Source organism: Trachymyrmex septentrionalis, unplaced genomic scaffold, assembly GCF_001594115.1.
Source record: "Trachymyrmex septentrionalis isolate Tsep2-gDNA-1 unplaced genomic scaffold, Tsep1.0 scaffold53, whole genome shotgun sequence".
Taxonomy (NCBI): Eukaryota; Metazoa; Arthropoda; class Insecta; order Hymenoptera; family Formicidae; genus Trachymyrmex; species Trachymyrmex septentrionalis.
In genome coordinates, this window is record NW_017305705.1 from 1,973,011 (window position 1) to 1,985,965 (window position 12,955).

Below are 12,955 nucleotides of genomic sequence, written 5' to 3' on the forward strand. Positions count from 1 at the left end.
GACATTCATCAACTGATCACGTGGCCTATTTTGATGCTAAAAACGAGCATCAGCATTTGAAGTTGTGTCTCAATAGACACGAGTTCTAGCGAGAGCCGATATCTTACGAATGGGGAGAAGTGATGGAAGTGAGTATGGCGTAGGTCACGGTCAACCGCTGCATCGTATCGAGGCTCGATCTCTCGCGAGTCGCGCACCGTGTGCACCAGGTTCCCGCGGCACTATTCTACCACGCTCCTTTCGCATTTGCAACGAATGCATAAGTTACTGTCCCGCTTTAATTATTACCGCGCATCGGTTCTAATTTCAACGGAGGAGGACACGGGGGTTTCGCGCAACCCCGTGGACGCGCGAGATATGCTGGTCTACATCGCGCTTTTGTCGAACGGATTAAGCCTTCGAAGCTCCAAGAAAAGAGAAAGAGAGAGAGAGAGAGAGAGAGAGAGAGAGAGAGAGAGAGAGACAGAGAGAGAAGGAGATTTGTACGGTGGCTTTCGCCAACTCGCGCACTGCATTCGTCGCCACGGCTTCGTCGCAGCTGCACGTAGCGACTATTAATTCAGGTTGACACTTGAGGTGTTTTGAATTATTGCTGTTGTATCGGACTATTAATTTCCTCGCGCGGTGATGCCTCGGCGAATCGCACGCGGTGTGAGAAACTCGCGGGTAAAGACATCGCGACACCCGCGGCGGTCGGACGACTCGTTCCCGTGGCGCGACACGTGTTCGTGATTGTAATGTCCCGCTCCGTTTCTAATTTATGATTCTTACACTGCCGCCGCAATTTCATTGACAAATTTTCGATAAAGGGGCAAAAGGACGGATCAATATGTTGTCACGGAGGACACTGGCGCAAGATATCGAAGTGTCATTTCATTTATATCTAAAATATCGAGAGTATAGGAGTTCTATAAATTGCTATCGGTGCTGACCTAATTGAACGAGGTAATTTTAAACAGCTGCTATCTATTTCTTATGAAGATGGAGGTAAATTTTTGCTTTACTTAAAATATGTGAGCGATATTAAAAAATATTAATGAAAGAAATATCATCTATTAAGATGAATAATTAGCCGACTCCTGGCGGCCTTCGATAGATACGTATTTCAAAATTTTTCTTAAATAATTAGCACGCCAGCGTATAATAAACATGCAGTGCTTCTCCTAATTGAAATAAAAATATGGAAAATTTATTAGTATAGAAAAGTGGTTCGAGACAAAAATTAATATTATCATGGATTTGGATACATTAAAATTATGACACTCTTGAATATTATTATCAGTATCTACGATCTAACATACTTCAATTTTATCTGATCATTTTTTTATCTGCTCATCTTATGAGAATAATAGATTTTTATTTGAGCTTTACTTTTTCGCAAGCGCGAACCTGTTGTACCCGAATTCTGGCGTGCCCTGTGCTGAGTCACGCCGCTAAATAAGGGAGAGAGCCCTTACCTGAGAGCATGGGGGAAATCTCGACGTCCCGCTATGCTTGAGAGAGCCCCGTGGGCCAGCATTTCATCAAGGGGCCGGGTCGGCGCGTCTCGAATTGATCATATGCGAATTGATCAAACGTGAGCGAATACATTTTAGTGCGCGCTCCGTGCGCGCTCGTAGAGGAAAACGAGAGAAGAGGAAGAAAGAGAGAGCAGTGCGCCGTTCATCTTATCGACGCACGGCGCGTCGTCGCTTCTCGGCGCGAGTTTCGCTAATGAGATAAAATAAAAGAAAAATAAGAGTTAGTAAAAGAGACAGAGAGAGAGAGGGAGAGAGAGGGGGGGAGAGGGGATAAGAGTCACGCTTGTTCAACTGATGCAATCTACTGTCTATTAAACGAGCCTCAAGGCTCTCTCTCTCCCCTCCCCCTCTTTCTCTCTCTCTTGCTCTCTGTCTCTCTTTCTCTCTCGCAACGTCAGTCTCGAGACGCGGTTTTTTTTTTTTGCGTAACCAACAGCTACTATCTGGCTGGGATAGGTTAATCATTGTTGCTCGTTAGCGATTAACAATTACGTGAGTCAAGCGTTTCCTTGGCAAGGACGCCGCGCAGCACGGGACGCGCGCGATCGTCGATCCTCTCTCGATCTTGATCGTCGTTGCACTTAGAGCGGCGTGCAACGATTCGACGCGGACGTGGATTTCGCGATGGTAGATACGATTAATCGATGACCTTTAACGACGCCGGTCGATTAATCGCGCCGGAAACCGCATGCACTTTTGCCCTTTTGTCGCGAAATTAAGCGATCGCTGAAATCCTCTCGCGATTCTCATGTGATCTTTAGTGCGTCGTCATTAAAGTCGTACATACATCATTGACCCGGGAAAGTCATCTGGGATGTTTTTATGTCTCACCTGCGAGAGGATGTGAATTGTAAAATATTGTTTTGTAAAAATATTGTTTAATGTATTTTCTTTCATTTTTAATAACTGGTTTTTAATATGAATTTTTAAATATGTAATTTTATTAAAAATCCACAGTAGAAAACGCGTCATGTTAATTAAAACTTTTTATTTTCTTTAGTAACATTATTATAATAATATAGTAACGTATTTAACATACTTACTTTCGTTTAATATTTGTTTTCGTTTAAAATTTAGTTTCTATTTTTTATTTTTCAGAAAATTGTGATTAAATTCATATTATTTTTAATTATTAATAAACCAGTCATGTAACATGTTAACTCTTTACTAGCAATGTGAAATTTTTACCTTTCGTTAACCTGGATTTTCGAACTTTAGTGCATATTTTTATGTCGTTCCGGATTGTCTAAGAATCTGGAAAAAATTCTTACTTGCGAAAACTCTAACGATGCATTTTTATTATAAGTTGCACGTTATTTATTTTTTAAAGATTTAAATTTGTTTACCAGAGTTTATAATTAAATCGACTGTCTTTAAAATCCAACATTGCCGGAGGGTTAATAATAACGCTTTTAATTGGAATATATAAAAACACATGCCAGGTTCTCTCGTTTACGTAAAAAAATCAGATAACTATTCTCGGATTAAAATTGCATATATGGCGGAGTTTGCTAAAAATTTATAGCTAAATCTGTTTTTCTATGACACGAGACAAGCAGTAAGTAATGTTGTTCTATTTCGTTAAAGAAGCATTAATACACAGAATGTAACCGTTGCGTATTTCCGGTATTACAATTCTTTTAAATGCTCTTGTTTTATACAATGAGAATCTGCACAATCTGAGAGCCGCTATGTGCGACGAAAGAATTAATTGAACGAGCGACTTTGGCTTTACAGTAATACGGAAGTGGCAAATGGAAACGTATGCCCTGCCGCGGGTAGATCATTAATAATGTCAGTGAAACGAGCCGCCGCTGGTCATACGAAGTACATTAAATGTATAAATCCGTGATCTATTATTATTATCATCCACCGCGCGCATTACGCAGGTCCCCCCCCCTCCTGCCACAATAATTTCTAATATGTAATTCTCGGCATTGATAATGAATAGTCGTACGGAAATATATCATATTTGCGCAAGAACCGGCGTCTCCTTTTCACATCACCTTTTCTTCTTCGTGCCATAAATGGTTGAGATATAAATTTTATCTATCGCCCATTCTTTTAATCGCGTCTTGGATTTATGTATCTCACCGTAAATACGAAATCGTGCGCCACGTCCCACGCGAAGGCGTGCGAAAATTCCACGTGCGTTTCGTCGTGACCACGCGGAAGCCGCGAATCTCTGAAATATCTCGATGTATTATTCGTGCAGTGCATTGAAACTGTATTTTTTGGCAAATGGAATTTCATTGGAAGTCTCGGTCACGTCGAATGCGGTAATTGTACCCCTTGTGGCAAGAATTCGTTGCGTGACGAATGATCCAGAACCGAAAATATTTACCTCGTGTACACGCCAGATAGCCGATGCTGAAGAAAATCAAGTAGCAATTTACCTGATTATTTTTTTTTTATAAGCAAATGTTTAAGCAAATGCTGTTTGCACAGCCGGCACGAATTTTCGTCGCATTTATGCTGTCACTCGTACAAAAACAATAATAAGGAATCTGAAATCCGTAGAAAATTAGTTCTGAGTATTATCTCGAGATATAAAAAGTTTGTCGGCCTCGCGGCGCCAAAGTGGCGTCAAGCAATGTTAGAAAGTACAGTAAAAAATATAATTTGAAGAATTAAAGATCATTATGTCTCATCTTTAATGCAACACAAGTCGTGAATTATTGTTCGACAATTTAATCTTCGAAGCGAGCAGTTTAATCGTACAGAAAGAATTCTACATTAAACCTTGATATTATCGAATTCCTTCCTCGTTTCTTACTTTTGAATTATGTATTAAAAGAATGATTAAATTTATCTGAGTTTTTTTCCTAATCACGATAGATTTACCGTGATGTGGATCTGTAATTGTTTCGATTTTGGCTATTTCTAATGTTATCACGAAACTTAGAAAAGATTTAATTCAATCTTCTTTCGTTTATTACAGACCACCAGGAGATGCGTGGAGCAGACTAGCGACGATGGTGAATCTTTTAGAGAAATTAAATTACACCAGGACGACTCTGATTCAAGGCAAGGATACGGAGGATCGTGAGGAAGGTAAGAGAATATTTTTTCGACTGTCTTTTATGAGAAAAAAATTTCCGTGTAAATCTCCATGATGTTTTATCTAAAGAGAAACATATTAGGAAAAATTTTAAAAATTGTCAAGATTATTTATACTTGCAAAAATTGATGCAAGTCGGTATTATTAATTTAATTTATTGAATTAATTTAATATTTTTTACATTTTGGTAATTTTTTTAAAGTAGAGTTTAAAATAGAATCCTATTAAAATATCAAAACTATTGATTTTAAAATAGTAATGTTATTTGATTTATATATTGTTGGAACAATCAGTTTGATGGAATATACTAAAATTTGTAAAATTGGAGCTCGAATAATTTGAACAATATACCTAATTAAAATCGTACAAATGCTTTAACATTATTTGATACAAAACCTATTATTCTGCTAAGAAGATTCTTTAACAAATTTGTTATTTTTTAATTTAGTTGATTTTATCCCCAGATGGGGAATATTTTTGATATGTTAAATTTGACCTCAATCTGCTATCGAATTTAGAAGTAATATTTTAATTTCAGTCTCTTCTAAATACATACATCTTATCTTATCAGAAAAGTAATTAGTAATTAATACTAATAAAATTTATTATTTATTGCTGCAATTCGAGGTTTCTTTTTCGACGTTCGTGCTGATTAAGAGCGTGTGAACAGCGAGAGAAATGGTAACCGGTCGAAACGCTTCGGTTGCGATGCGAGTGATTCTCGCGGGCTGACCTGGACCAGACCTAATCGAAAAAAAAAAATGGCGTTTCTCGAAGTCGGCGAAGTCGGTACCCGGTCTGTTGACCCGTAGATAGCTGGCGCGACGGTTGCGTAACGGTGAATACGTTCGACATGACCACTGCAGTGCCATTCTCTTGCAGCTGCATTTACTAGCGTGTGGCCAATGATCTTTCAACGTGCGTGCGAGCCACATCGCCACTATATGCATGCCGCGCGCATGTTATGAATACACAAATTGCATTGCCCCGGAGCCCATTCACGTGTAGACCTCGCCACGAAGATGACCCGACTTTGCGTCTCTCGCGGACTTTTCGGCTATCACGGTTACGTCCGCACATAAATTTAACACGTATCGTCGATGCATTTGGCACACTGTTAAATCTATAGTGTCAAATTTAACCTAATTTACTCCACTCGCCACTATTCCTACTCAATATATCATTATTTTATACTGAGACCAATGTTTTAGGGCGATATTTCATTTGTGCGTTTTTATCGTACGATGAATTTTTCAAGCCTGTTGATTGGCTGTAGCATAGAGAAATCCGAGGACCTCTCTTTTCTGCACGCATTTATCGTACGACAAAAACGCACAAATGAAATATCACCCTAAAACATTGATTAAATTTGACACTACTTATATAGTGACACTAAATAGTCAAATTTAATTATTGTTTCAGTATAAAGTAACGATACATCGAGTATAGAAGCAGTGGCGATTGAAATTAGGTTTTTAAATTTGATATTACAGATTTAACAGTGCAAAGTGACATCGTTAAATTCTTCAAGTTGTAGAACTGGTGATAATTTATCATTCTAAAGTAAACGCTCTGAAATAGCACAGGTATAATTTTTTGGTTAATTTTAGTTCGAGAAGAATATTATGTTAATGGCATTCAAGTATTCAGGGATGAAAGGGCATAGTTCGCCATATTATGTATCGTGAACACTCTGTTGAAGGTCAGATTCTTATATTTTTTGATAACTAAAATTACATTTTATTCGGCCGACTTTGTGATAAATATACGGTCGCTTGTTCACTAATAGCAGTTGCCGATCGTTGGCAGATCGATAAGAACCATGGTGGTCGGTCGCGAATGCGTATGCTTCTCGCGAACAGAACATGGTGAATTTTTCTATTTTCGACAGATCACTGGACATGATCGCGAGTTCGGTCTCGAACTGGGTCTTCCAACGGGTCCGGTCGGCTGGAAACAAGCGTTCTAGTTTCGCGACGCGTCCTTGCTCGCAGTATACTTACCTCTAAACCGAGTAGATACGTATGTGCGGACGTCAATACGCATTGCTCATAGTGAATATCATTACGCACGTATCGGTGAGGGTATGGCTGATCACATGGCTGACTAGAATTAATAAGTTTGTCAAAGCAACAATCCGACCTCGGTCTTTCGTTGACGCTACTGTTGCTTGTCCTGAAGTCATTAGCGTTTAATTGAGTTTATTTCTTATTAATTGTTAAAATTTAAACAATATTTTTTGATATTTGCGCTTAAAGTGGGATCCAGACGAAGTAAAAGAGTGTAAACGAACATGAATGAGTAACTTGTTTCGATACGTGACAAATAATGCGATTAGTACTCGCGACGTTGCAATAAATTTGCACTGAAGCAAATTATTTACTAGTTTATTTGTGCTCGTGTTTTTGTTTGGTATTTTAAAGTGTAGGTATAAATTTTATATGTACACTCTTTGAAAAAATATCTGATTGAAAATGGACGAACCAGAAGATTATATTAATTAGAGAATTATCTTAACTAGAATTCTAGTAGATTTCATTCATTTTTAACCAGAATTTGAATCAATCCAACCAGTTTTTCTCAGTGTACACAAAAGGTATAGAAAAAAAAGTATTCTGTGTGTTATGGGCAAAAATATATATGATTTTACGTATTTTACTGTAATTTCATTGTTGATGATCATCTATCATGTTATTATCTATGTTATGTAAAAACTTAATATCGGACGTGAAAGACGACGAATCGTCAGAAAGCCGATCACACTTTATCGGTATTATACTTCATTCTAAATCGCGCTACATAAACGTCTGGACTCTTTTCACGGTATACATAACATGATTTAGATCTTTGCATTGACCGTATAAATTCAGATAAATCTGTATGCTTCCGAAAGAGAATCTGATTTAGCACGATCTTTATACAAGGAATATCGATTCTCGTATATAAAGGATGTACCGAATTTCTACGTTTTATTTCAGACTTGGAACTCGTAAAACTACCGGAAGATATCACGTTGGCTGGATTCACCCCTCTCATGTTGAATCCTCAAGATCCTTGCTATGTGGAGAAAACGGAAGATATGGTAATTTACATTTATGTTATGTCTTCTGCAGTAATTGCACTGATATACATATCTACGGGATACGTGCTTTTATTGTTGATTTTATTGTTGTTTCAAGTTTGTCGAACAAATCTCAAACAGGTTTAAAACAGAATCTCGTATCTCGCGGTATTTCAAAGTACCGGAAGTACCTTTTGGTATACCAGTATTTTGTACCGGGAATTCGCGCGGTTGCTCGACTTCCATGGGTTGGATAAATTCGCGACGCGTTTTCAGGAAGTGGCTCAGATGTGCCTCAGGATAAGCAAGATTCTCTTCTTCGGTCAAGTGTTCTTGTGCGGTTTGGAGACACCGGTGCTGAAATTGCAGAAAAGCGAGACCGGCGTCAGCGAATATGTTTCCGTGGTCGAGGCTTCGAGCACGAGTTCGCCGAGTTCGCCGCCGACACAGGTACGTGGTTACTGTCGTAAATCTAGTCTCTCCTCCCTTTCTACTGAAGAAAAACGTAGTCAGTGCGCTTGGATCCTCTATTGAATTTTCAATCCAATTTCTTGAAAGTAAAAGAACAACTATAATTTACCTTAAAATTATCTTTATTTGATCTCGTATATGTATGTATATACAATTGGATAGAACGTTTGCTGAAATATTAAAAAATTCAGTCAGATACAGATCGGAGTGTAATTTTGTTGGATCATCAAAATAATTATGTAGCAAACTCAAGCGTGACGAGCGATGTTTCAAAAGTTTGAACATTCTAGCAACCAATTTGAGGGTCTTACATAAATTATTTTGATAGTCCAACAAAATTACTTTTTAGATTTGTATCTAGCTTTTTTAGATTATCTACTTCAGCAAAATCGTTTTGTTTTTTGTACATATAATAATAAGAGTAGCTATTGCGTAAAATATCAACAGTTTTTAAAATCATGTAGAGAATAAATAAGAAAATGGCCAAAGCAAAATTCGAGATTGGGATTTTTCCCTACGTAATTTTCAATTCGTTAAATCCGATCGCTACCATTCGTTCGTTATCTAGGAACGGAATTAATTTATTTCTAGAGCGACTCAGAACTCATGGTAGAAAGTTACAGCGAGGGAGAGGAAGATTCGATTACTATGTTGAGAAGATTACCCTCGTGTGGCAATGTGACCGACGATACGACGGCTCCCGTGGCGACTGTCGAGATAAGGTCGCTGATCGAGAGGAAGGAGGAACTGGAGAGGCGGCAGCGGAAACAAGATCGGCATCGACAGCGAGTACAGGTGAGTGCGAAATATCTTGTAGCCTAGCGCATATACGCAATCGGAAATAAGCTATCGATTTGTCGACATAATAAACGGCGCCACAATGAGGCGCTATATTTATGCAACATTTGTTACGTCGTAATGATCGATTAACATCGCGTTAACCGGCGACATTATTACGTAATAACAATAAATGAATGAGGATAGAAGTTGATAATAATATTGCCGTAATCGTTTCGTTGGTTCTCATTTTGTCAGAATTTTATGCTTACACGAACAACACACGTGTTCCAGGAATTTCATTTTACGCATGATGTTTCATTTTACCTTTGTTGTTCGCTCAATATTAAAGAAGAATAAAATGATACATTATGCGCATCATGTGAAATGGAACGCATCCTAAAACTATTTCTACGTTTGCACGAAATAATAAATACAGTTCTTATTTTATGATAAAGTAAATTCTATCGCGATTGTCTCACTTCTTTTGTACAAACAATATACGTTTACTTTTCAAACTATGAATTTTAAACTAAATTTTAGTAATATATGAAAGTGTTGGTTGGTCGACTTCAAATCGTATAAATATTCTTGTGGTCTTACTCACGTTTTTCTTTCACCCATCTCAAATTTTAATAAAACAGCGTTTTAAAAGTTTCTTTGTAATCTATACATTCTCTAAGACTTTTTTAAAGATATCTTTTAAGACGATATGTTAAACGAAAGGTTAAATATTTGCACCCATAAGCCTGCGAATTATTTGGTACGAATGCAAATGAATTTCAATATAGCAGTTTAATCGTCCGAAGACTGCGCGCTATGAATGGCACTCGAACGAGCTTGAGATCGATGAGGAATCTCGCCGCTTCCAAATTTAGCTCGCGCCGTGCACAATCTTCCACCGATGGAGACGTTCTCCGTGAATATTGCTGTCGAATGATTGTCTAACCGCCGCGATACCGGTCTAACCGCCGTCTACAGGTCTATATCACTGCCTTAGCTCCCTTCGACTCGTCACTTTGCCTCGAAACAGCCAATTGACGGAGTATACTGACCAAGCGTATTCATCGTGATTAAGTTGAATTAAATCAAGAGATTACAACACCCGTTTGACTTCTTGCAAACGGAGATGAAGAATACACCTCTGTCTTCTCTCTATCTCCTCTCTCCCTTCTTTTCCCTCTTTCTCTTTGCATTCCTCCACCCTTTGTTGCACCCTACCGTCCTTTTATTTCGGACCGCACGATCCTCTCTCACCGCAGACTCTCGCGCAGCACGCAAGTCCGTTTTTATTTACGGCATCGAAACTCCTCCTTTTTGCATATTTATTATCTTACTCCAGAGTTTGGACCCGGATTTTGTATGTACTATGTGTGGTTGGTCACGTACTCTCTCTCTCTCTCTCCCTATCTCTCTTCTCACCGCGATAGCTTTCTTTTCAAAGGAAAAGAAAGAATAAAGAGAAGGAGTCGCCAGATTCCTGGCCAGAGATCCTGTACACGAGCAATTGTTCTATTTTTTGTTTAATTTTTTAAATGTCAATATTATTTTTAGAGCTGAAAACATCCCACACCCGATTGCCAAAAATGTTGGTAGAAGTACTCTAAATGATGTCAAACGAATATCCTTAATCCATTTAAGGGTATTTACTTATAGTATATGAATACAAATATTATGTATTTAAATTAATTTAATGATAAAATATATAACAAAATACAGTGGAAAATTTTAAATGTATTTAACTGAATAAAATGATATGTAAAAAAATATCTTTTAAACAAGAAAAAAATATACGCTAGTAAAAAAGATGTCGAATATTACATTACTTTTAATAAAAAACGGATACGAAAAAAATGCAATTTGCCAAGTATTTCATAACGCAAGACACATAAAATTGATTGAAAGTGACTAAAATGGTCAATTGGATTATAGTGAAGATAAAACTTGGTGGCGTGTCTGGGCCACATTAATTGCATTTGTGTGAATATATTATCTCATCCCAGTATTTCCATTATAAATTAAAATATAAAAATAATAGAGATATTTGAATATAAATATAATATAAACGTATATATTTAGTGACATAGTCTGTGGGACATAAAAGTACATTCATAAATAATAGAACGTGATATAAATTATGGAGAAATAGTATGTAATAATACTTAGTTGATAATATTTAGACGTAGAAACATTATAGAAAATGAATTTACGAGATTAGGGAGCAATGATTAACGTATCTTCTTTGTTGAATTATTGTTTTCATGTATTGTGTATATCTGCAGAGAATGTAATGACGTTTTTATTAATTCGTATTGCAAATAATTTTTGTACTATGAAAACATATTGATTCTAGAATATTGCGTTTTAATGCGACCTGTTTTTTCTTCACTATAATTCAGACGATTATTTTAATTACTTTTAATCTATCTTATGTGTTTTGCATTATGAAATACTTGAATAATTGCATTTATTTCGTATCCGTTGTTTATTAAAAGGAATTTAACATCCGACACCTTTTTTATACACTTGGCGTATATTTTTCTTTTTTAAAAAGATATTTTTTAGGGATTTTATTACTTTTTGTAAATTTTTTAAAACATCGTTCTATTTATTGTCGTCGTCGTTGTGTCATCGGTGTTGGACGTGGATGTCTCCATCTCGTCCGTCGTCTCTCTCTCTCTCTCTCTCTCTTTCTCTTTTTTTTTTAGCTATTTTTTTCTGTCGAGTAATATACGATTTTTCTCACTGCTCTTCTTATTTCACGTAATTATCAGACTTTGTCCCCACCTTTTCGTTTTGCTCACATATCGCATATCATAATATGACATGATGTGTGAATAAGACAATACTCGAATTACATAATTACTTTGTAACTACACACTTATGTCACTCGCCGTAATTATTCTCCTCAAAATTTCATTGTAACATACTTCAGTTCATCATTTCATATCATTATAACTTATTGTTACCTACAACATCACTTATTGTCTTGCCTCTGTTCATTTTAATTCATATTGCTAATACTCACATACTTTATTATTATTATTATTTTGTATTCTTGTTTTTTTACGCTTATGTCAATTCTATGCTGCTTATAACTGCACATAATTAATTTTTACTGTACTTTTTCTATTCTTTCTGCTCTTCGAGGGCTCACCCTAGAGTAGAGTATAAACGCTTTTATCTCTCTCTCTCTCTCTCTCTCTCTCTCTCTCTCTCTCTCTCTCTCTTTTTATCTCATGTACGTTGATAATTATTACAAAAATTTAGACTATCACGATTCTCTAACTTAAAAGGGAATAGAAGGACTCGAGGAAATAGGCGCTGTTCAAAATGCGCTAATTGTTCAAAAATATCTCTCAATATTTACAAGTTGAAAATTTATTGAAGAGATGGAAGAACAAACGAAAATCCTTAAACGATGATGTAATTCGTACATCTCGGTTAGTCTTTTAACCTTCTTCAGCGATAATGGACGCAAAATTTATATACTTAGTGTTCCTACACGAAAAATGATCGGAAGATTTGAACTTATTTTGTGCAGGCTCCAGGGAAATCAAACTAAGTTCTCTGTCGAAAATATACTATCGCGGCGCTTGATATTCGCTTATCCTTGCTTTGGTTACAAAATAGTATCCACAACATCATCGGATTCCGAAATGTTTCTACTTCGAGAAAATCCAAGTTTATCGGGCTTTTCCATGCTGTTCGGAAAGGCGGAATATAAATTATTCGCCGTATCTCTTGAATTTTTCGACCGACACTTTTATCAGGGAGTGAAACTGAAGACGAAATACGGATCTCGCTCCGTAACTCGGTCGTAGAATTGTTTCGAGGATAAAGTTCGACGGAAGACCAATGTGACCTCGTCGAAATAAATAGCTGCGCTATCGTAACCGTCGGTAGTTTGTTCGACAGTGCCGATGGAGTTTTATCGTAGGTCTTTCTCTTGCTCGCGGATACCTTGTTTTATTTTACATGAACTTTTATACATTCGATTTTCCTTTTGCAAGGTGCGATTACGTTAAAGTTGTGCTTACTATATCGTGGCAAATCTATCTTTTT

The 12,955-nt window shown here is 36.9% G+C and overlaps 1 protein-coding gene across 1 annotated transcript in view; it reads left to right on the forward strand.

Moving 5' to 3' along the window:
• LOC108752049 (telomerase-binding protein EST1A) overlaps nt 1-12,955 on the forward strand; it is a 106,839-nt gene that overhangs the window by 62,036 nt on the left and 31,848 nt on the right. Inside the window, exons 21-24 of the mRNA XM_018492645.1 lie at nt 4,462-4,574; nt 7,560-7,663; nt 7,919-8,092; nt 8,705-8,908. Of these exons, the coding sequence (XP_018348147.1) occupies nt 4,462-4,574; nt 7,560-7,663; nt 7,919-8,092; nt 8,705-8,908 (595 nt within the window). The remainder of the gene's footprint in view (nt 1-4,461; nt 4,575-7,559; nt 7,664-7,918; nt 8,093-8,704; nt 8,909-12,955) is intronic.